The sequence below is a fragment of the Cupressus sempervirens genome, chromosome 7, assembly GCF_028749045.1.
Source record: "Cupressus sempervirens isolate cs-2001-9-10 chromosome 7, ASM2874904v1, whole genome shotgun sequence".
Classification (NCBI taxonomy): domain Eukaryota; kingdom Viridiplantae; phylum Streptophyta; class Pinopsida; order Cupressales; family Cupressaceae; genus Cupressus; species Cupressus sempervirens.
The window spans coordinates 876,765,482-876,791,519 of record NC_143124.1 but is presented as its reverse complement, the minus strand read 5'-3'; the positions used below and the strand labels follow the sequence as shown (position 1 = coordinate 876,791,519).

General features: G+C 36.9%; 1 protein-coding gene across 4 annotated transcripts in view; it reads right to left on the bottom strand.

The window, feature by feature from the left end:
- Positions 1-26,038, bottom strand: part of LOC149550258 (Transducin/WD40 repeat-like superfamily protein) — a 226,006-nt gene that overhangs the window by 177,871 nt on the left and 22,097 nt on the right. For all 4 annotated transcript variants that reach the window (XR_016354185.1, XR_016354186.1, XM_089793350.1 and 1 more), the window contains exons 2-3: positions 23,756-23,852; positions 12,738-12,799 (exon numbers count right to left, since the gene is read on the bottom strand). Coding sequence is in view for 2 of the 4 variants with exons in the window: in XM_089793350.1 (XP_089649476.1) it covers positions 12,738-12,799; positions 23,756-23,852 (159 nt within the window). In the remaining 2 variants the exon portion in view is untranslated. The remainder of the gene's footprint in view (positions 1-12,737; positions 12,800-23,755; positions 23,853-26,038) is intronic.

Sequence of the window (26,038 nt, the reverse complement as noted above, 5' to 3'; positions counted from 1 at the left end):
TGAATTTACCTACACTCCTCCACACTTGGCCATAAACTGTACAACTAATGCTACTTGCACAAGTGGTGACAAAGAGGGTTGGGTAATTTCCTACATACCGTACGGACCTAGAACATTACAATGATATCCGAGCCAAAAAGTTTGCCAACCTGTCGGGTTGATGCAAAACAAACTTAGTCTACACCAAAAGGATGTGCCACTCAACAAATAGAATCCACATTGAAGAGCCCGAGGAACCCAACGCTGCAATCACCATATTGTCAAGGCAACTCAATGAAGCCATAATCAAAGGAGAATGGTGACAAGAAGCCATGGAGGAAACATTGTGGAAGTTGGTAGAAAGTAAATCAAATGGAGAGTGAAATGGCCATGGTGACAATTCTGTCGCAAAAAGGTCAAACCATTTAGTGTTCAAGCTTCCAACTATTGATGTTGACATTTCCATCAACAACGTAATGCCCCCATTTTTGTCAATATCATAGTTTCATGGATTAGTCTATTATTGTGATCCTCGTAGGATAATTATTGTGGATAGAGGGTCTTCTGAGGCAATGGCTTGGCTTGGGAGGGTCTTGTCTTCTCCACAATTCAGTGAGCTACATGTTGGTCTTCGTTTGGCTCAGATTGGACATCATTGGGCTTCGATTTGTGTACTTACTACCAAAAAGTTTGCCAACCTGTCGGGTTGATGCAAAACAAACTTAGTCTACACCAAAAGGAGTTGTCGCTCAACAAATAGAATCCACATGGAAGAGCCCAAGGAAACCAACGCTGCAATCACCATATTGTTAAGGCAACTCAATGAAGCCATAATCAAAGGAGAATGGTCACAAGAAGCCATGGAGGAAACAATATGGAAGTAGGTAGAAAGTAAATCAAATGGAGAGTGAAATGGCCACAGTGACAATTCTGTCACAAAGAGGTCAAACCATTTAGTGTTCAAGCTTCGAACTATTGATGTCACCATTTCCACCAACAACGTAATGCCCCCATTTTTGTCAATATCATAGTTTCATGGATTAGTCTATTATTGTGATCCTCGTAGGATAATTATTGTGGATAGAGGGTCTTTTGAGGCAGTGGCTTGGCTTGGGAGGGTCTTGTCTTCTCCACAATTCAATGAGCTACATGTTGGTCTTCGTTTGGCTCAGATTGGACTTCATTGGGCTTAGATTTGTGTACTTACTATTTGTGGAATAGTTGGGTGTTGATTGAGATGGACCCTTTCTATTTTTGGAAAATGCATTTGGTCACATAGAGAAATAATAGGTGTGACTCCTCTTCAAACGACATATTTAGATGATGAGTATTTTGAGAGTTATTATATTTTTAGTAGCCCAATTATTATTAAATCATTGCATGGCTTATTATAAAGTTATAATTTAACTTTATAATTTCACTTAAATTGAGGGTCATTGGAAGGGGTCATTTATTATATCCCTAAGACAAGTAATAAATATTTAAAGAGGTGTTTTGTTCGAAAGATTCAAGAGCAGAGTTCTTTTGGGAAACTTTCGCAGTTTTTGAAGTTGAGTTCTTTTGGAAACTTGTATCAACAGAGCATTATAAATAGTAACTCATTTCATTGGAAAAAAGCATGCTTGAATATTTATTTGCTATGGTTGCCTTTGTGGCTTTTCTGAGGTTCTAAATCTTGTTGCCCTCGCTGAGGTATAAGGTAAGTTGAGAAGTGTTTTCAAATTACTGCTGAGGTAAAGTGATTCCATTTAATCTCCCTTACTGATATTGTCTGTGGCTGGGAGTATTATTATTGTGAAGGAAATTGCATTTCTAGGGTTTTCAGAATTCTAAGATTTATTTCTGAGGATTGCATTTGCAATTGTGTTGAGGTATACAATTTCTCTCTTCTCCTACTGTTTTACTGTGTCTAAGGGGAATTTACTGCTGGAGTTATTGACTAAGTAGGTGAAGAAAATTAATGCCAATTCTGAGATTTCCAAGGATTGATTTGGGGTTTCATATCAATTCTGCTTCAGAAAGGGTGCCTGTAATTTCAGTTTGAGGGAGGATATTACATAATTTCTCACCTGCGATTTTTTCTTCAGGCCTACCGTTTCATATTCTAGGGCCCGCATTCAAAACAAAGTACCATGGTTGTGTTTTAAGGGGGCGCATTGCAGCATTCTTGGATTGCAATCACTCCCAGGGCTACTGTGATTTGTATTCAGGGTCTACACAACCTACAACAGCGGCTAAGAAAGGGAATTGAAGGCTGCAAATATCTATACTAGAGAAGCACTTCAAAAATCTGGTGCAAATATTTGATCATGTAAGAAGTTTTGTATTGCCAAATAAAACACACATTTGCCAATTATTTTTGTGAAGTTGAATGTCCAGAATTACTGGTATTTGTTTCAAATTTATTTATGAAGTTCCTTTCTTATAAACACTATATTTCAAAGTCCAAGGAATTTCAAAAGTACTTAACATAAGCAAAAGGGAGATTTATATGTGCATCTGTCAGCACAGTTAGGGCCCGTTTGACTGCAAGAATTGCCGAATACTACATTCATCTATGCTAGAATAAGCTCTCTTCTGGTATTCATGCATTCTTAAAATAAGTTCTGGAATATCATTTGGACCTGTTTGGTTGACTTGGAAGAGGAGTCGAAATATGCATATTCTATGTTTGGTTGCAACAATTGAAATAGGAATTGGAATAAGTTTTGTTTTAAAATTTTAATAGTTAAATTATTATTTTTAGTTTGGTAGTATTTAAAATAAACAAGTTATTTTATTTATAAAAATTGGTTTTTTAATATTTATTTTAAAAGCCAAATTATTTTAATTAGCCTTTTTTTTTGAAATTGACTTTATAAGTGAATATACAACAATCTTTGAAATTCATCAAAATTGAAAGGACATCTTATATTGTATATTATAAGTTTAATTCTAAATCAAATCAAATTATTTTATTGAGTATAAGATCAAAACTAAAATCTTTTAATTTTTAAATATATTAAAGAAAATAAAAGTACAAACAAGTCGAGATCATTAATATGATATTTATTATTTAACTAATCTTTCAACATAGTTTTAAAAAATAAGACTAAACACAAGATTTATTTGTAAAGATAGTTTTATGAAAGTTTAGAAAAGATATCAAATCTGATATTAGTGTTTTTTGTCATTTTAAAAAAACACATATTAAATGCAAAATAATGTTGACCTAGTTTATGTCTTATGATGAATGAAGAAATTTGTCTAAAAATACATTTGAGTGGCAAAATACAATCAAATGGAAAAGTGATGGACCCGAAGATCCATCAAATTGGGTTTATTAAAAACTGGAATAAGAATAAGCTATTCTTATTCCAGCTTTTTTTAGGAATTCCGCTATGCTCATTTTGGGGCCAAATTAGGATAAGCGAATTCTAATTCCAATTTTGTATTTTGCAAACAAACGACAAAATGCCAAATGCAGGTATTTAGATTTTCCTATTCCCGCCCAATTCCTGCAACCAAACGAGGCCTTAGGGAAGTAGCATATTCAGGAATTACACATCAATAATTTAATACATTAGCCCATTTCAAATCTTATAACTTGAATTGTTCTGAAATTTGATTGAACACTTAGTTATTTGGAATATTAATTTGCTTTGTGTAATATCATCCAATCTAAAGTGGGGTTCCACCTAGTCTCTTGACATTGGTATTTGAGTTTTTTCCGTCCCAATTGTTTGATGTATTGTCAAAAGACTAAACTGTGGTATTTGATAAAGTTATAACCAGCAGGGATTATTACAAAGAACTGAAGCCCCTTGCAAAGAGCGAGATCCCACTTTCCAAAAACTGCAAGAGCAGCTAAGGCAAGATTGGAGGAATGTAGATCTCTAAGCAACAAACATGTCCTTCAAGGAATATGTTGATCTTCAAATGAGATACTAAACGATGACAACAAGCGGAAGATAAGAAAAATTGATGAAGGGTACTCCCCTTAATAACAAAAACACATAACAGAAATGGGCTTCTTATTATCTCGAAAAGTATGGAATTACAGATTTTAGAAATACAATATGCAAAGCGACATGGGCACCTTCCTTACAATATTCAGCAAGACAAAGTTGTGAACCACCACCCAAAACTACCCTCAACAACCCATGGGTCTTCCTTATATAGGCAATTTTTCACTACCCCAGAAGGTTCTAGACATTTAGCCCCAACTTCTGAGGTTAACCTTAATATTGTATTTATTTTATTACATGGAATTGGCTCAAAAAAATTACAAATTATATTTTCAAGATTTTTGGGTAGCCCAACTTTTGGGGACCATAACTTCCAAATTGTTGACCCGATTGGCTATCATAACGCCTTTTCACAAACAGCAACTCCTATTCTACAATGTCTATTTGTGCAAGCATCTATCTTCTAATGTATGACCTCGATTTGAAGCTTCTAAGGCCTTCAAAACTGAGCTCGAAGTTTTTATACCAAAATATCATATTGAAAATCTGCAATAACTTCACCAATACATACGATATGTCAATGAAACTCGTCTAGCAAGCTGATATATCTAAGATGAACCTCGATCTGTGAAATTAGAACTTTCTGAGCTTATATGACCAACTTACTAAAAATAGTAAGCTTTCACAAATAGCAACTTTGCACTTAAACAACCCTTATTCAAAAGACAGAAATAGAAATGTTTTTTGGTGATGCAAGATTCCCCTTGCACCCAGGATGCTCTTGCATCAGACACCCAAGGTAATTTGAGAATTGACCCTGTCACGTCTCAGTTGTTCAGAGGAAAACCCAGATGGGTAACCTCCTCCGTTGTGAGCCATAATGAATCTTCTACATGTCCTTGTTTCCTTTTGACCAGATATTCTTCATATGTTATGTTCCTTGTGCTTTTGCCAACATGACTATCAAATATATCCTCAATCTCCTTTGTAGCTGAAGTAGTTGCCAAAATACTCCAATGCACTTCTATGACTTCATCTTTAATGCCTCTTTCATGATAGTTTGTCAAAATAGAAATGTTAAATATTGGTGAAATATTCAGTTCAATGGGCAACTCTACATCATGAACACTTCCCGAATCATGCTTCTTCAGTATCTTGCATGTTCCAAACTTTTTCATTTTCAACTCGTTATATGTACCTACTGGAAATCTCTCCTTCCTCAAATGAACCGTGACTTCATCTCTGACTTGAAATTCCTTATACCTTCTTGCCTCATCTGTTGTAGCCTTGTATTGCGTATTCATCTTTGTGATGTACTTCCTCACCTCCTTATGGATGTTCTTCAAGTGTTCTACAAAATCCTCAACTTCAACACTACTTATCTCTTGTTTATCCAACTTCATCAATTCAGAAGCATTTCTGGGACTACTCCTATATACAATCTAAAAATGGGATTTACTAGTGCTCCTGTTAACAAATTTATTATATACAAATTTTGTCTGCAGTAAAATCAAATCTCATCCTTTTGGTCTCCAACCAAACATCTCAGCAAATTTCCCATACTCCTGTTCACAACCTTTGTCTGTCCATCAATCTATGGATGATGTAATGAGCTAAACTTCCAATCTATCTTCAACTTCTTTGACAATATGCACCAGAAATACCCACAAACTTGGTATCTCGATCTGAAACTATGCTCTTTGGTAGACCATGTAGTCTCACCACTTCTCTAAAAGCAGACTATGCCACATGACAACATCACTACTCTTCTTGCAAGGAATGAAAAGTGTCATCTTTGGAAACCATCACAAAAATCGAATCATGCCCTCGCTATGTCCTTAGTAAACCAAGAATAATGTTTATTTTGACATCCTCCCATGGCTTCTCTGGTACAATTAATGGCTGGTACATCCCTTTATTTTGCTTCACTCCTTTTACCATGTGACATACTCTGCAACTTTGTACAAACTTTTTGACATCTTACAAATGTGGAATGTAATAATTCTCAATAACCAAAGAAATGGTTGTCTCTGCCAAAATGTCCAGTCAATCCTCCACTATGCTTATCCTTGACTTCCTCTAAATAGCATTCCATCCCGAATGATGAAATTCAACCACCTTGTCCTATCAAGTGTAACATGTTATGTACAAGTTTTCCAAGCTTCACCAAAATACAATCCTCTGGATACAAAGTCTCAAGTGCCTTGAACCCAACCACCTCAATTTGCATCTCCATCAGCAGAACTTGTCTCCTGCTAAGAGTATCTGCAACCTTGTTAGACTTCCTACTCCTGTGGTTCAATACCGAAGTGTAACTCTACAAAAACTCAACCCACTTCAAATGCTTATGATTCAAGTTTCCTTGACTATTCAAATATTACAAAGCTTGATGATGAATATATTAAACAAACTCTTTAGGAAGAACATAGTTCCACTTCTTCAATGCGCAAACTCTACCATATAATTTTTTATCATTAATGGAATATTTTCTTTTGGCATCATTTAGCTCCTCACTAATATGAGCAACAACTCTACCTTCTTGGCTCAAAACAACTTCTATTGCAGTATCACTAGCATCACAATCTACTTGAAACACCTTGTTAAAATCTAGACCTTCTATTGAAAGTTGAAACTACAAATCCCAAACACTAACTCTTTCTTCACAAAACTACATTTCTTCATAACTATATTTTGACCTTCTCTAATGTCTTAGAGAAGATCAAAATATCATCTAGGTAAACAATGACAAACTTACCCAGAAATTCTTCGAGTACCTCATTCATGAGCCACATGAAAGTACTCAGTGCATTGATTAGCCCAAAAGGCATAAGTAACCACTCCTACAATCCTTCCTTTGCCTTGAGGGAAGACTTTCATTCTGTAACAAACGGTTTTTCATAACAAAATGAGTCGATCAATAAAGAGTTTTCCCAAGCAAATTATTGATCAAAGAACTGAATTGCTTTTCATGGGATATTAACTGCTTTTAACTACCAACGATTCACTGCAATTACTGAATCAATGATCAACTGTAATAACTATTAATTGAAATAACTGTAACAATGATCAATTAAAATAACTATAATAACAATCAACTGAAACAACTGTATCAATGATCAACTATAATAACTGGAATAACGATTAACTGAAAATAACTGTAACAATGATCAACAGAAATAACTATAATAACTGTATCAATGATCAAGTGTAATAACTGGAATAACGATTAACTATCTTTCCCTACATACAAGTAAAGTAAATGCTTAACATGAAAAGAAGAAAAACATACAAGTAATATCCGGTGAGTCTTTAGTTGGTTGTGCAAGCCTCGGCTTTCAGTAAGAGGAGAAGCATTCACTTAGGCTTAACCTCCCAACCTCAGACCATACTTATCTCCACACAATCTATTGAATTAGGAAGGCCCTCCCTGACCCAGTATTGGGCTTGGGATACTTTTAGTCCAATCACCTGAGCATTTCGGTGTTTAGAATGTCCGCACAATTATTGACGGACATGTCTGAATAACTAGCTCCATTGACATCAAGTGATCATAGATGGCAAACATGCCTTTAAACGACCTTGGCCAAGGTTTTTTGATGGGTTCAATGACCCGATCACCACCACTCGACTTGACAACAGGGGAACAACAATATGGACGAGCATGAGCTATTAAATAAAATTATTTTGATTTATTGTATCATATCTAACTTTATTTCCATGTCAATGCAGATTCCATCTCACCTCTGCACTTTTTCCATGGCTATACCAGCCGGTGAGTCCTATGTGCTCAGAATCTCAGAGCAATCGGCTCTATCCATTGATTCTCAACTAAATCATGAATAATATATTTTTCCAGCTTATCACAATCTGTGATTTGAAAGAATATGTTCTTTAAGATTTTCAGAAATATCATTTGATTCTGATTTCCAATGGCATATTTAAATCATGATTTCATAACATCATAAATAAATCTTTCTTAAAGAGGTTCTAACCGATGATACTTATGATGAATAGAACTACAATTTACTGCTACGGTAATCGGATTTCAGTAACAACTGAATAAGGAAATCATATTGCAATTTTTGGATTTTGGATAACCACATAACCTGGAATAATCTGCAAAAGGAATGGAGTCTCGTTGGATGCTCAGCAACCCACCTCACTTTGACTTGTAAATATCTAGAATGCTAATCCCCAATATGAAGATGGCTCCCGATGTCAGCAGAATAACAGTATAATAAAGAAATCGTGGAAAGGAACAATGCAATGGTTACTAATTGATAACTGCAGAGATATCCAGTGCTATGAAAAATGTGTTCAGTAATATGGAAGAAGACGAGTGATGAACACAGAAGTTGGATGTTTTAACAAGGAAGTCGGGTGATGGAAAAAAAATGATGTCTTCCGTCTCCCTCGACTTCAAAATATAAAGAGATAATAGGTCTCTTTGGCTTCCAAGAAGCTGTAACATAAAAGAAGTGTCTTGGCTCTTGGACGTCAAATAAATATGCCAAGTGTTTCAATCGGTTTCAAGTAAGAAAATGAAAAATAAAAAGATGGAAAAAGATTTGAAGGTTATAAATCGAAAGTAATTATGGTTTATATCTATTTACATGCACGTAAATATACTTAAGAGGTGGCATCATACTATTATAAAAGAAATAATAATATTATGGTGCCACTTTATTCTTATATCTATCTGTACATATATAGGTATTTATTATATTTATGTGGTGGAAAAATCAATCAAAATCCTTTGAGGTACATATTATATTAAATTATTTTATGTTTAAAATGTTTACTTAGTAGCTCATGCAGGTCCTTCAATTGTATCCTGAAGTTCAAGTTGCTAGGTCCTTACCAAGGCAATTTAAGGTCATGCTTGTCAACCTAATGATTGGACTAAGCTAGTATCCCATCCCGTTGATCCCATTTAGCAATGCTTCCCCATTCATCTTCTCCTGTGCAATACTTCCACAATAATAACAAGTTCCATAATAATTTTCAAATTTACATTTAAAAGAATTTAATTATTAGCCATGATTCCAAAATCAAGCGACTGCTAAACATCACATGACAAATAATAGATAACGACCATCTTCGTTAAATAGTTAATACACATTCATCTCCTCTTATCCGAATCTAATGATATCCACTCTTCAAATCTATCTTTTTGAAATACTTAGCTCCGCTCAAACAATCCATAATATCAATCATTTGCAGCAATGGAAACCTGTACTTGATTGTGACCTTGTTGATAGCCCTAGACTCTGTAGACATCCTTCATTCTCCATTCTTCTTTGGTGCTAACACTACTAGTACAACACATGGACTCGAACTCTCTCAAATCAACTCCTTCTGCAACAACTCTTGTACTTATCTGTTCAACTCTTCACTCTCTATTGGTGTCATTCTGTGTGTTGCCTAATTTGGTAAACTAGCTCCTGGAATCAAGTCCATCTAATGATTGATCTTCCTCGTTGGTGGTAATCAATCAGGCACATTATTGGATACAATAGTCGAAAACTAATCCAACAAACCTGCGACTTTTGTAGGTACCTCTTCTACTTCTTGCCATCTTTTGGAATTATAGCAAAACACAATGTTCATGCCTCATACTCTCTAGGAACTTTCTTCCATCAAAAAGCTCTATTCTAGCATTACTACACACCTTTTCTTCTATGTCCTTCAATTGCTTTAGCTTATGTCGCACTCCATCCTTTGTCAGGGAATAGGTATTCACATGACCATCATGTACAACACGCCTGTCATACTACCACAACCTAACAAGCAACATATGACATGCATCCAAGGGTATGATATCACATAGTACCTCATCATGGTAGATTCCAATCTTGAACTTCACTAGGCATTGTTCACTGACCATGACCTTGTAGTCAAACTACACCCATACAATATGGTATGAGTGTGGGTGTTTTTGCCTCCTGAGTTTTAACTTCGTAACCATCTTCTCTGACACCAAATTGTCAGTGCTTCCACCTTCGATAATCACATCGCAACACCTATCTTCAACTTGCACCTGGTACGAAACAAGCACCTCCTTTGGTCAAGTTCATTCTCACCAGTCAACATGACTCTTCTATATTAACTAGGACTTCTCTTTCAACATCTTCAGAATGTGATGATTTAGCATCTTCATCAACATGCACAACTCTTCTCTAGCCTTCAGTTCTCCTATCTGTCCTTCCTTGGCATTGGGCACATTCAAATGCTCTGTGACCTTCGCGGTGAAAACATATTCCACAAAAGCCTCCTCTTCCTAATCCTTGTCCTCTTCCTCTTCCACTCTGATCTCAGTTATTTTGATCATGGAAATAATTGAAATTGTTTCCCCTATAATTCTGACTACTACTACTAGCCTCATCAATCTTTTGATCTTCATTTTGGCCTCCATAAGTCCATCCGCTGGATCTTCCACCACAACCTATTCCACTTTGACTGCTCTCAAACAATGTCCAGGAAAGAGTGATCGAGAAAAATAGAAGAAAACCACCAAGGAAAGGACTAGAGGTTCTTTCTAGGTGGGAAGAAGTCCACCACTGATGCATAAATTCTAGGGCAACCAAGAACCCCAAGCCATCTCAGAGTACCACTAGAAGAGTGGCATTGTCGAGTGAACCCGGCTGCGGAGTCTTGCAAATTTGGTGTGGCTAGAGATAGGAATATTGGGCAGCCACTTCACGCCACAAGCAGGAGACATGGTTGAGAAAAAAGCAGTGATAAGCTGATCCGAGGCCTAGCTCTGGGGGAATAGGAGTTGTAGAGTGTAGTCACGAAGCTATGTCCAATGCTGATCCATGTAACTAACGAAAGTTGAAAGGGATCTGCACTCTCTAAACAAGCAATGAAACCTTCCTCTAATCTTGTAATAGATGGGATAGCAGAAAATGAAGTGGGTCTCAGTTTTCACCTCAACCAAGGTACATAGGCGATAAATCCAATCATCTCTGTCCATATGAAGATCAGTCTAACTCTGAAGCCAATGGGAGCCAACTCTAAAGGAGCCCAGAGAGATATAGAGAGAATGGCTCCAACGTCGAGACAAGTAGCCTTGACGTACAATAGTCCCATCTTGGATATACAAGAAGTGCTTAGCATAAAAGGCCATCCACGAGCGCAACCCACAAGAGAGTTACTCCAAGTCGTTATAATGTATTGTCTATAAATGTTGAGTTTGACATGTCTATTCAACTCCTATTCTGATGGGAGGTGTGTGAGAGCATCCAGCAAAAAATGGAAGAGAGAGAGGTCATCCACCTCGATCCCGACCAAGCCCAATAAAGTAGTGGCCCTAGCAGCAAGGTTAGAACTGACGACAGCAATAGAAGAGTGATAGGCCAGGTGGGAGTATCTATCGCGACCCTCCGTATAATCTGCAAATCCCTGGAGATGGTAAAGGAACCAGATCAAATCAAAGATGGCCCAAAGTCTAAAGGGATGGGCCCTGAACTCAGTGAGAATAGCACTGTGCAGAGTGGACCGATGACATCTAATGATACACCAAAGGAAGAGAGTCTAGACCCGCTCAATCAAGGCCCAATCCGAGTCCAGAAGAGAGGATCCCCACACCACCGAACCATATAACACTTTTGTTCTAACTAAGGAGTCCAAAAGTGATAACTTGGACGTAGTGCCTAAAAGTGATGTTTCAAACACTATCTCTCCAACATGGCAAGGAAGGGAGCCCATCCCTTTGCTAACCCTGGGCTGAATGGCAGTTTTCAAACTCAAGTGTGGTCCCAAAAACTTAAAACTATAGGGGCTCAAGTTAGAAGTCTATACAAACTATGCACTGATCAACCCCAAGCCCTAGTCCATGATGTCTCTACCACAAATGAAATATAGCATAGGCGGTTAGGATATCTCCATTATTGTGAAATAGAAGGACATCAACTATGGAAGTGAAATATATTTCTTGGCTGATTTGTGGGTGATTTCATTTGAGAAATACACAAAAGCTTATTTTGAAAAGAATTTACAGTTTGTATGCTAGTCTTTGAAGAAAAAAAGGGTTGGGTAGATTTGTAAGGACATATTACCAGATTTGGAAAAATTTGAATCAATTTTTTACACTGGCTGTTGACTGCCCTTTCCATGCCAAATCATACAACATCTGGGGAGAGACATAGGCTCTATGGAGAAAATCACCTAAGGTTCGTTGACATTACTCGTTGACAGTCTTCTACTCATAGGTGATGATTTGAAATTAGAGCAGTGAGGGTGTGCACGCATTTTGACACCTTTATAGCTACACATTGCTATTTTCAGTCCTATATTGGACTTATTCACAACAGAAGGAAATGGGTATGTTTGTATTGTCATTTGAGTTGATTTGACCAGATGCGTATTGTTACTTGTATTGCTGTCCAAACTCTATATCAGCTCTGAAATTTAATGCAAGTCACGATATTTTCATAGAATTGAGTTTTCATTAATATGCTCATCTAAATATCATTGCAAATATATGTATTTGATTAAATGCTTTATATTTTGTCATTGAAAACACATTTTATCAGCAGTTGAGTAAATGAATGTGGTGCAATTATAGTTCCCTGTTCATCATGGGATTAAAATATTGCTTCAAAAAAACCTAGGGTACATATAAGACTACATGCATGTCCATGATTATAGTGGCTGAGAAGTGAGATCCTCCTAGACATTAAGTACCTCAGGAGGAGATCCCAAATACAACAAAAAAGTAAAGCTAAAACTTGCAAAACAACAGCATAAGCAATTCTGGAAAACAACCTCAATTCAAGATTATATAGACCAAATTTGTTAAATACATACCATTCGCAAGTCCAAGCAATTTACTGAGCTACCAGATGCTGCATACAGCATATCATCATTTCCTGTATGACAGTGGTGATCATTTCTCTTGGATAAACGAGTAACATTCAATTATGTAAAGAAAATATATTTCATGACACAATTAGTGCACAATATTTGAAAAAAAGAAACCTAGGAGACATGATGTCAAATGGTTTGGGATGCAAAATGTGAAAGATGTAAGCTCGGGAAAGCCTGTGTGAGATGTCATATAATTTGTGTTTGAAAGGGGGAAAGAAATTGTATTAGATCAATATATAACAGAAACTAATAAAAAGAGATGCAAATGAGAGTGTGATATACTCTACAATGTTGAAAGGTCCAAACCTACCAAAACAAAACAAAATTAAAATGTATCAAGAAAAAACAAATTTTAGTATGTATAAACTAAAATCAAAATGTCAAGTTAATTATTGGCATCTACAATGTCCATTAAAATACACTTAAGATGATTACAAATGGCATGAGTAAAACCAGATTTAAGAGTGTTATCACATGCATCACACGACAAAATTGCAATGGTGCAGCAGGGAAGAATGCCCATTAGCCCTATCTAATGACTTTTAAAAGAAAATAAAATACAGTTAACAACACTAAGATAGTAGCCTTTTGTGCAGTTTTTATCCATTGAAAATGTGACTAAACATACAAAGAATCTACAAAATAATGTAAATCCATAATTTTCTGCTGAACTTTGTAATTAATGGTATAATTAGTTGGGAGTTTAATCAAATAATAACTTGATAATTTGTGGCCGTGGATTTAGTATATTAAAGAAAACAATTATACTATCAGCCTGCTACTCCCTTTGCTGAGATATTTAAATCACCTTCTCTCCACAATGGAGATATAGTTTGGCTTCTAAAACTTTTATTGTTGTTCCCATGCCTTGATGGGGAGGGGGCGGGGCACTCCGGCCAATCTTGTTTCTTCTTTTATGCAAAGTAATATACCTATTTCTTGGTTCAGGTGTATTAAAAGGGAACCAATACATGTTCAAAGTTAGTTGATCCTAAACAAGGGTAAAAAGGCTCCCAAGTTATCCAACACTAATTCCACTTTTTTGGTTTCTATGTTGATTTTTATAGGAACTTCTCTGCAAATGTAATAACGCTGCCATTTAGTTTTGTGCATTGCAAATGCAGATCTGAATTTCATATTAATATGAGAAGAGGAGACATGTCTCTTTGACATGTCTCTATATGGTAAATTATAAGTTAATTGTCATTAAACAATATATTAACAATAATATAAATAACTATATCTATATATATAATCATATATAATACATAAATAATAGATATAAGTAGATATAAGATGGTTTGTCTAATTATGATTGACCAATGATGTAATGTCCCTGATTTAGCAGGTCTTCAAAATGTGGATTTGTCAGCTCATTTTCGCGACCCTCGTGAGCTGATGCCTGGATTTGGGGGTCTTTGTCTCGAGATTGCTATTTTTGGACTTACTATTTTTAGTAAGTCTCTGTTGGTCAATTGCTATTTTTGGATTGAGCAGTTCAGGCAGGATGGTTCTCCAGTTCCACGTATTTGATCTCTTTGGGTTTTTATTGAAGTCTTTATCGGCATGCTTATTAACTTAATGATGATTTAATTCATATTTAATACATATAGTACTTTATATTATAAAGTCTTATAACTTTATATTATAAAGTTGCCTTTAAGCGGGAGGTGTGAGAGTGAAGCTCGATGGTTCAATTTGTGTTATAAATTCAAGCTTTTGTTGAGGAGAGATCATCTTGAATATTATAACTTTTATATAAATTATCTGGCTGAGGGTTTCTGAGGGTTTCTAAGAATTCTGAAGTTTGGTGATTGCAAATTATGCTGAGGTATATAATTTGCTTTTCTTTTCTACTATAATATCTGTAACTGTGAAGTGTTGCATTCTGGAGTTGGAATTTTTAGATCTTGAGGGAAAAATCAATTAGCAATTTCCATCCAAAAAGTTAGTAGTCTCTAGAAAATTGTGATTCACATAATTGGAAAATCTTTGTGATTATACATGAATCTGAGTGGAGACAAGAGACTGTGAGATTTGGTGAGAAATCTGAATGACATACATCTTTTACTGGCGACTTGTTGTTTCCATGCTTCTGCATTCAGAGGTCTGCAATTTCATTACTCTCTCCAGCGTTAATACCCATTGGTCATGGCTCACTTATACCCTGCGATTTATAATTGTGGCTGATTGTATTGTGGATCGATTTGCATCCAAAGAGGGACTGAAGATAATTATTCAAGACTATGATTTGGAATTTAGTTTCAATCCTGACCACAGACTATAGGCATGTTGATTAAAGCAGTGGCTAACTTAAGGGAGAAGGAATTTGCATGGACAGCTTATAGGGAAAAAGCCAAAATCAGGTGCCAATACTATAAATTGTAATTCCGAACTCTATTTGTCATATTGAGTTTGTAAAGTGGATTTTCAAATTCATAGTTCTATTTTATATTTTCATTTCAATATTTCTGGAAGTCGATATTTATCTTTGACAAGGAGAAAATTCAAAAAATATATATATAACTCCAAAAAATTCAAAAAAGTCTGAAAATTTCAAAATTTGCGAAAAAAAAAGAGCTTTACTTCCATCAGTTATTTCAATTAGAGACAAGCCAAGTTGCTTACAGTGGTATCACAGCGGTTTCCTGCCAGCCTATAGGACTTGGGCTCAGAAATTATTAAAGGCATATTTCTTTATTTCTGCTTCCTGATGTATGTATGGTGATCGAAGGTTTGTGCCTGGAATGCACTACAACCAACGAGATCAAAATTTATCACCCAAAGAGGGAGAGCCAAAGATTCAGTTTGGCATGGTTCATAGTCCGGGTGGTTCCATTGGTTCTGGGCAACGTGCTACGGATGCGAAGGTTGACCGAGATGCCTTGTAGGCATTCCAAAATATCACAGTTGGGCAACAGCAGATGACAGGTGTTCTCCAACAATTGTCTAACACCTTACAATAGTTGGCTATGCCTCGGGATAGGGGTAGAGAAAGAGACCGAGATGTTTCTGTTGGTTCCTACAGGTCACATGTGGATGTGGGGCCCAGGGCTGATGACAGGCACAGGACTGAGGATCATGTCAGGATGGATGATAGGGTAGACAGGACAGGTTATATTGGTGCTCAAGACGGACCACAGAGACCCACTTTCCTGAGACCTGAATTAGATACAGTTAGCACTACTACTGACACTGCTCCATTTCTTCATTAGCGGGATGCTCTTCCTCAGGCATTAAAAGACAACTTGAGTTTCGACAGATATCTGACACAAAAACGTGAGCATTTCAGGGGTAGGCCTGCTACTAACTGATAGCGGCCCAGGTATACTGAGCTCCAGCAGGCAGCTGGTAAGATGACATTGGCTCATTTTGATGGGAGTAGTAGAGTGACTGCTCAAGCTTGGGTCCACAAGCTTGATACTTACCTTGCTTTGCGTCCTATGACTGAGGAGGATGCCATCAGGTTTGTTGTGTTACACCTTGATGGAGTTGCGCATGATTGGTGGTATCATGGTTTGGTATCTCTTCATCATGACCAAATCATATTATATTAGGAGTTTGTTGACAGGTTGATAGAACGTTTTGACAAGAAGGATCCCAAGGTTTACTTAGGGAGTTGGCTTAGTTACGACAGACAACCCATTTGGAGGCATTCATCGGTGAGTTTCAGAGGTTGTCAATGATGGTGTATGACATATCTGAGTAGAGGAGGGTTATGCTTTTCATTAAGGGCCTTGTTGAGCCACTCAGAGGGTGGGTTAAGTCATTAGACACCCCATCATTACAGGAGGTTACAGGAGGCCATGAAAAAGGCCAATAATTTAGAAGCCTCTATGCCAAGAGGCAAGTTTGCCTCAAAGCCTGCTATGTCTTCCCATGATAGGACACTTACCCGAAGAGAGGAGAGAATTGAGGGAAAGCGTCCTGCTGCAACACCTTTGGAATGGGAAACAATTAATGATTTGAGGAGGAGGAAGTTGTGTTTCTATTGCAGGGGTCCCTATGATGTTAACCAGGACTGTCCCATGAAGCCTAAGGGGAAAAACAGGATGATGGAATGGTTCTATGATGATGAAGACAGTACTGATTTTCAGAAGCCATTTGGGGCTAGTGATCAGGATCAGCATAGGAGTGATGATGTAGATGATGAGGTGGACGACTCCAACCTCAAAGTAGCTTACCTATCCAGTATGAGGAAAGTGGGGGCTTTTCCGATCCATGGGCTCATAGCTGGACAGAGTATTGTTGCTCTGTTTGATACTAGAGCTACTCATAATTTCATTGATGCTCATTTAGTTACCAGGAGGGGTATGTAGACTGAGGATTTTGGGGGCCTACGGGTACAAGTAGCTGATGGTTACACTTTGAAGTGTAACAAGATGATTACAGATCTTCCTACGAGGCTTAATACATATGGTTTCACTACAGATTTCTATGTGGTGGACATGGGGGCGACAGATATAGTCCTTGGTATGGCATGGTTACACACACTTAAGGACATCTCCTTGAGCACTGAAAAGATGGAGATGAGATTCATTAAGGACGGGCAGCCCCAAGTTTTGAAAGCAATCTGTAATGATTGGCTGAAGCAAATTTCACTTAGGTATATGCAGCACTTGGTTCGTCATGAGGATATTGTTGATCGGGCAATAGAGTGCAAAATTATGCCAACTCAAAAGAATATTGAGGAGGCAGAATATCATCCTAATATCCAGCAATTGAGGATTAAACACTCTAAGGTGTTTAACGATTTACCTCCTAGTAGGCCACCCGATCGCGAAATTGAGCATATTATTGAGCTGGAGGAAGGCACTAAGCCTATTATGATTACCTCATATCACCATCCAAAGAGGCTCAAAGATGAGATCGAGAAGACCATACAGAAGCTACTTGATTAGGGACATATCAAGCCAAGTAAGTCTCCATTCGCTTCTTTAGATGTTCTAGTAATGAAGGATGGTACCCTTCGGATGTGCATTGATTACCGAATGCTAAATAAGAGAACCATAAAAAACCGGTACCCCATACCGCAGATTGATGAGCTCATTGATGAATTGCATGGGGCAAAGCATTTTTCGAAGATTGATCTTAGGTATGGCTATCATCAAATCCAGGTTAGAGAGTAGGACATTGAGAAGACAACATTCAGATGTCACTGTGGGCATTTTGAATTCTTGGTCATGCCCTTTGGTCTCACCAATGCTTCTGCCACCTTTCAATCTACTATGAACAGGGTGTTCCACAATCAACTTCGCAAGTTTGTGTTGGTCTTCTTTGATGACATTCTGATTTATAGTAAGAGTTGGGATAATCATGTGGTTCATCTGGATACAGTTTTGGGTATTTTGGATCAAGCCTTCTTGTATGCCAAAGAGTCTAAGTATGCTCTTGGTATGACAGAGTTTCTTTATCTGGGACATATTATCAATTTTGATGGAGTTCGTAATGACTCGGATAAGATCCGTACTATTGTGGAGTGGCCTACACCAAAGACCTTGACGCAATTAAGAGGGTTTATTGGTCTTTGTGCCTTTTTATCGTAGGTTTGTGGCCGGTTTCTCACGACATGCTGCACCCCTTACAAATTTGACCAATAAGGGTGCTTCCCAATAGTCAGCATAGGCACAGGAATGTTTTGAGAAGTTTAAGACTATTATGACTTCATGTCTAGTGTTGGCTTTGTCTGATTTATCCAGGCCTTTCAATTTGCATTGTGATACTTCTAGAGAGGGTATTGGTGCCATTTTATCCCAGGATCGACATCCCATTGTTTTTGAGAGCAGGAAATTGCGGGGTCCTAAGAAAACTTTCAGCGTTTATGATAAAGAAATGTTAGCTATCATGCACGCTTTGGCTAAATTCAAGCAGTATTTGGTGGGCAGCAAGTTCTGCATTAAAACTGATCATAACAACTTGAGACATTTCTTGGGACAGAGAGATCTGAATGAAAGGTAACAGAAATAGGTCAGCAAGCTATAGTCTTATGATTTTGATATCTCCTATATCAAAGGGACTCAAAATGTAGTTGCGGATGCTCTTTCAAGGAGACCTCACCTTTGTGTAGTTTCTAATATTTCAGAGGATTGGAGGCATTTAATTATAGCTAAATACGCCAGAGATCAGTGGACGACAGGTATTTTGGATGGTAGTATTCAAGATGACAAATATTCACTTTCAGGTGAGTTGATTATCTACAAGGGGCGGATTTATTTGATTCCAGAGTCAATGGTGCATAAGATTATTATACGGGCATTCCATGATTCTCCTATGGCTGGCCATCCGGGCTTTTTCAAGACTTATAAACAGGTTCAGGAGAGATTTACATGGAAAGGGTTGAAGGATGATGTTCATCACTATGTTCGAAAATGTTTGGTTTGTCAGCAAAACAAACACAAACACACCTATCATGTTGGTTTATTACAGCCACTTCCTATTCTTGAAGGGAAGTGGGAGGGAATCTCCATGGACTTCATTGTAGGCTTGCCTAAGGCCCAAAGGCAAGATTATATTTATGTGGTAGTAGGTAGACACACAAAGTATGCTCATTTCTTCCCTATTACCACAACCTATTCAACGGTGCAGTTGGCTGAATTATTTTCCAAGAGATCTTCAGGTTGCACAGTTTACCCAAAACCCTTGTGAGTGACCATGACAGTAGATTTATGAGCCATTTTTGGCGAGAGATTTTTAGATTGTGTGGGACTGAGTTGACTCCTAGCATCAGCTATCATCCGCAAACGGATGGCCAAATGGAAATAGTAAACAAGTGGGTTGAGAGTTATTTGCGGAATTATGTCTCTTCTCAACAGAAGGTTATTTGGGCAAAATGGATTCAATTATGTGAATATTGTTATAATTCCACTCATCACATGACTATACAGATGTCACCTTTCAGAGTTCTATATGGTTATGATCTGCCCAATTTTGTGGATTTGTTATGTGGTGGTAGCAGAGTACCAAGTGTTGGGGAGTTGCTACATGACAGCCAAGAAGCTAGGATGTAGTAAGGACCTTGAAAGATAACATACAGAGGGCTCAGAATCAGCAAAAGCAGTATGTTGATCAGAAGAGAACAGCTCGAACCTATCAGGTAGGAGACATGGTCTACTTGATGTTACAGCCGTATCGGCAATCTTCAATCAAGAAGAGTGGAGCTAAGAAACTTAATTTATCGCCCTTTCGGATTGTGCGGTGGGTTGGTGAGGTAGCATATGAGTTGCAGTTGTCTAATGATAGCAAAGTTCATAATGTGTTTCATGTTTCACACCTGGGGCATTGGGTCCTCATGTGAGACCTCCTGTTTTGCCTCCATTGGATGACGAAAGGAGATTGGAATTAATTCCAGAAGCAATACTTGATATTAAAGAAAGGCAATTGCGACGGAGGACCATTCGTGAATTTTTGGTTAAGTGGCAAGACCTTCCGGATGAGGATACTACCTAGGAGCTTGAAGATATTTTACAGAATTCCAGACTTCGATTGCTTGAGGACAAGCAATCTTGGGGAGGGAGGACTATAATGTCCCCGATTTAGCAGGTGTTCAGAATGTGGATTTGTCAGCGCATTATCACGACCCTCATGAGTTGATGTCTGGATTTGGGGGTCTTTGTCTCGAGATTGCTATTTTTGGACTTATTATTTTTAGTAAGTCTTTGTTGGTCAGTTGCTATTTTGGATTGAGCAGTTCAGGCAGGATGGTTCTCTGGGTCCACATATTTGATCTCTCTGGGTCTTTATTGAAGTCTTTATCGGCATGCTTATTGACTTAATGATGATCTAATTCATATTTAATAAGTATAGTACTTTATATTATAAAGTTGCCTTTAAGCGGGAGGTGTGAGAGTGAAGCTGGATGGCTCAATTTGTGTTATAAATTCAGCTTTTTGTTGAGGAGAGATCATCTTGAATATTATAACTTTTATGTAAATTATCTAGCTAAGGGTTTCTGATGGTTTCTAAAGTTTGGTGATTGCAAATTATGTTGAGGTATATAATTTGCTTTTCTTTTCTACTGTAATATCTGTGACTGTGAAGTGTTGCATTTTGGAGTTGGAATTTTTAAATCTTGTGGGAAAAATCAATTAGCAATTTCCATTCAAAAAGTTAGTAGCCTCTGGAAAATTGTGATTCACATAATTGGAAAATCTCTATGATTATACATGAATCTGAGTGGAGACAAGAGACTGTGAGATTTGGTGAGAAGTCTGAATGACATTCATCTTTTACTGGTGGTTTGTTGTTTCCATATCTTCTGCTTTCAGAGGTCTGCAATTTAATTACTCTCTCCAGCGTTAATGCCCATTGGCCGCAGCTCACTTATACCCTGTGATTTATAAGTGTGGTTGATTGTATTATGGATCGATTTGCATCCAGAGGGGGACTGAAGATAATTATTCACGGCTGCGATTTGGAATTTAGTTTCAATCCTGACTGCAGACTGTATGCGTGTTGATTAAAGCAGTGGCTAACTCAAGGGAGAAGGAATTTGCATGGACGACTTACAAGGAAAAAGCCAAAATCAGATGCCAATACTATAACTTGTAATTCCGAACTCTATTTGTCATATTGAGTTTGTAAAGTGGATTTTCAAATTCATAGTTCTATTTTATATTTTCATTTCAATATTTCTAGAAGTCGATATTTATCTTTGCCAAGGAGAAAATTCAAAAAAATATATACAACTCCAAAAAATTCAAAAAGTCGAAAAATTTCAAAAATTGCAAAAATAAAAAGAGCTTTACTTCCATCAGTTATTTCAGTTAGAGACAAGCCAGATTGCTTACAAATAACCACAAAATAAGTGTCTCTAGGTCAATTCAATCTGACTGAAGCTACAACATTAACACTCCCTCTTAGCGAGGAAGGATTGTTATAGAACACATTATGCTCTCAAGCATATAGAGAGACATCATCTCAATATTATATTCTTGGAATGGCATATTTAAGGATATCAATATATATCCATTAACTAAGATGTTATCTTTCAATATCATCCGAAGTATGATTCAACAAGAAACATCAAACTTATGATGTTCATCATATACTTATATTCTTTTGGTATGTGCACTAGCAACAAATCGATGATGCCTATCAAAAGAATATGTTATATCTTAGGCAAATATGAGTTATCTGATCTTCGGCACTCCGGGACAGCAACTAAATGTAGTCTATCACATAACAAGTAATCAAAATGCCATGATCTCCATCATGACAAGTATCATGATCTCCAGCACTTGAGATAGCAACTTAATTTAGTCTATCATGATACGTTTGTTATCATGATATCCAGCACTCCGGGACAGCAATTTAATGTAGTCAATCATGATGACAAGTCAAGCCATTGTTAAGTTCGTCAGCTTACAATAGCGACCTCACAAATACATCAATGAAAGATCGTCACCTTTCATGACATAATCCACATATGTAAAATATATCCACCATGAACCAAGTCAAAGGGTGGAACAAGGGCTTTCACCTCAAGCTTCTCTCTCATGAAGAATGTATTACAAGGAATTTCACCTCAAACTTCTCCGTCTCAATTTGTTGACCTTTTTCCGCTCAAGGTTGCTTCTGATTGGAATGTCAGACTCCCTCTCAATCTGATATCAACCTTCTACCCTCCTTGCACAAGTGTCAAAATCCCTGTTTATATAGAAGAATACTCATAATCTCAATCATCAAGGATATTCGCTTCAAGAGCCTCACTTTATCCAGCCTAATCATCAGATGACTACTGAATTCTAGATCACAACTTCTTTGAAGATACTATCATAAGATTGAGTCTGCACAATATTTGGTAGCATGTGTAAAGAACCAACCTTCTTTTCCTACAAGAACATCCTCAGACATAAAAGAAAAGATCAAGGCAAATAACTCTTATAGTATGTATAGAATTACAAATAGGAAAGAGCCTACAATGAGTAGATAAATGTAAAAGATAAGAATACTTATCTGCACATGAAGGTTCATAAATTGTCTTCTTAGATTATTTGAGAATGGAACATCTCCCCTCTAAACATGGTTCAAGTGGGAATGGAACATTCACTATTGTAAAATTCCCACTAATTCTTATATTGTTGAACAATTTTTTTATCAACTTTCTTTTTGTTTAATAGATCTTAGAATCTTAGTCTATTGGCGATAGGACAACTTCATCAAATATCTACATTTCATATGATAATCAATATTTTGAATGGTAATCATTATTGCATTACTAATTTGTTTAACATATTACTAATTTCCATCATATGTAAAGCTAAATTAGAACTTCATACATACAATAGACCAGAAAAAAAGTTCACATGTGAATCAATTAACCTGCAACCTTCACTAGCCATGTCATGTATAGAAGTTGCCTCATCTAAAAAGATTTATGGCAAGTTGTGCAATAGTAACATCAAAGTAGCCACACTAAGAGCTAAGCTCAATTCTCCATCATTCCCTCATTGTAACCAAGTCTTTTATTTGACATGTTCCAATAACTAATTAGGCTGGAGACTCCAATGAGAAGAGACAGTGCCCCTCATGTGGGTCTATACCACAAACAAGGTCAAGGGGCAGTGCCGCTTGTAGGGATTTGGAGGCAAAAAGCAGCAAAACAAAAATTAAGACCTTTGAAACCTTTACCACCATTGAAAATTATTATTTTTTAACAAGGATGAAACAAAATATGTGAATTTGGTGAATTTTAAATTCCGAACTTGTGATTTTTTGAATGCTAAGCTAGACCAATCATGTTGGGCAACCAAATTATATTATATGTTTGTGCAGGTGTTGTGAGTTAGCCTTGTAGTTTCAGGGTCAGGTGGAGGTATTAGTGGGACACTATTAAACAATAAGAAAGATAGTGTAAGATTCACAAAAGAGAAGTAACTTAAATGATATGCCTTTAAAACAACATGAAAGATATCATATATTCAAGTTCTCCTTGCATTTATTACTTTATTAAGTATTACCTGGCTTGAATAAAATAGAAGCAACCGGTTCACTACCAAGATCAATAGCACATGCATTTTCGTTGCACCGTAAATCAAAGATGCGAACACTCCCATCCTGTATAGTATACACTCGGTTATAAAAGTACCACTCATACCAAGTGAGATCTTGCCCACAAATAATTACACAAATAAGTCCACCCACTATTGAAAATGGAAACAGTTAAAGCTATAATTTGCTCCTTAATACCATAAACTGAACCAGCATTTTCTTTTTTCAAATTAGAAAATCCTGAAAGTGAAGGAACACTTTATTTCTAAACAGAAAGGAGCTTGAAACTAGAACCCAAAAATTATTATTAATGATCAAAACATACTCTCCAAAATTCAATTATAGCCTTGCTTATAAGTTTTCTAAGATTGTGATTAAACCATCTCATAGCATAACTAGATTACTAAGAAAATAAGCAATAGTGAAAGTATTTGTCAAACTGATCCATCATTTTAGAGTACTTCCATATAACATATTATCAGTCAAGCTGTTTCTTTATAATTCAAAAAAATATTCTGAAGACAGACAAACAACTCCACTCAAATGCACTTCTAAGTGGTAAAGCCAACACAATAAAATAACTAGCAAAGACATTCTGAAACTTAAACATATTTACCATGTTTGTCTTCTTTATAATGAGACAAGCAACAGCTGATTGTAGATTTCCAATAGCAATAGCAATCTTTCTTTCAATAGGCATTGGATCAGAAACAACCGATGCAGTTCACAACGATTGAAGCCATATGGAAGAACATGATATATATCTTCATCAAATGTGAAAGTACACACGAATGAAAAATATGACTTCATGAATTTACACAAACATAAGTAAGGAAATAAATAAAAATTGTTACCTATTTAAAGAGAGAGCATGTCAACGACTGTTTGCAGATGTCAACCTCAAAAGTAGGCAATGTTCAATCATGGGGAAAATGTATGGAAAGATTTAAGTATGTGAAAGAAAGGGACACACACAACAGAGCTAGTAGTTTTAAAAGAAGCAGAAAGAATTTGACATAATGTATTCTCTGTGGATCTGACTCCAAAATACTTCTGATTTACAACTTGAACTTTAAGGCTATTTATAAGCACCAGGTTGTCACAATTGAAAGCTGCAATGATTGAGCAACTATGTCACTCTTTTCAATTCCCCAGACAAAAGTGGGATTAGCATATAGCAGATGACACCATAGGTAGCAAGGGCCATGCAGGCAGTATGCTTAACAGTTGAAAATCTTTAGGTTTATTTGTGATTTTTCCGAGATACCAAATCACAACCAGGTCAGGGTATCGGTACTAGGATATGATGTGTGAGTATAGCAAAACAAATTGGGAAGTTACTCTATTCTAAGTACACATACAAAAATCATATAAGAATTACAAATATCTAATTATTATTAATATGCTACAATGTCAATACATTATTATTAATTTATTTTTATGAAATAATATATACAACTAAATAGTAAAAGTACATATTGAAGTATGATATTTAAATTTGAATTGATACATGAATATAATGCCCCTGCTGGACAAAATCCCAGCAATGATGTAACCTGATAGATGTCCATCATGCTGACAGACCTATACCGAACCAAATGGTGGGGTAAGGGATTTTGACTCCTTCCACTCTAGTGGGGAAAAAACACAACTCTTAATGCCAATGGGCATATTGGGGATTTTGTAATACCGGTTGCTTACATTGGTATCAGAGCTAGCAAATCTGCTAGCCTATTGGGTGTGTGTGTGTAGCCGAGCCAAAGGGATCAATTGGCCATGGAGAGAGTGGGGCGGGAGAGGGAGAGAGAGATAGGAGAGAGGAGGGGAGGAGGAGGCATAGAGAGAGAGAGAGAATTCGACTCCTAGCCCTCTAGTGGGGTGGAACACGTGTCCACAAGGGAATTCGACTCTAGCACTCTGGTGGTAAAAAACACAACTTTGAATGCCAAAGGGCATATTCACCATTAGTCCAGGATTTTGGAATAGCAGTTGCTTCAATTGGTATCAAAGCTGGAAAAACTGCAAGCCTATTGTGGTTGTGTGTGTAGTAGAGCCCAAGTGATCAGTGGGCCATGGAGAGAGAGAGAGAGAGAACAAGCTGAGTCATACCAATTAGGGTCTGGAAATGGAGGTAGAGGTAAGATAAGAAAAGATAAGAAAAAATTATTAAATCCAACGAGAGATCAGAAAAAGTCAAAGGGACTGCCAAGTCCGAAAAATAAGGGTCCAACCTGTAGCAAAGATACCAACAG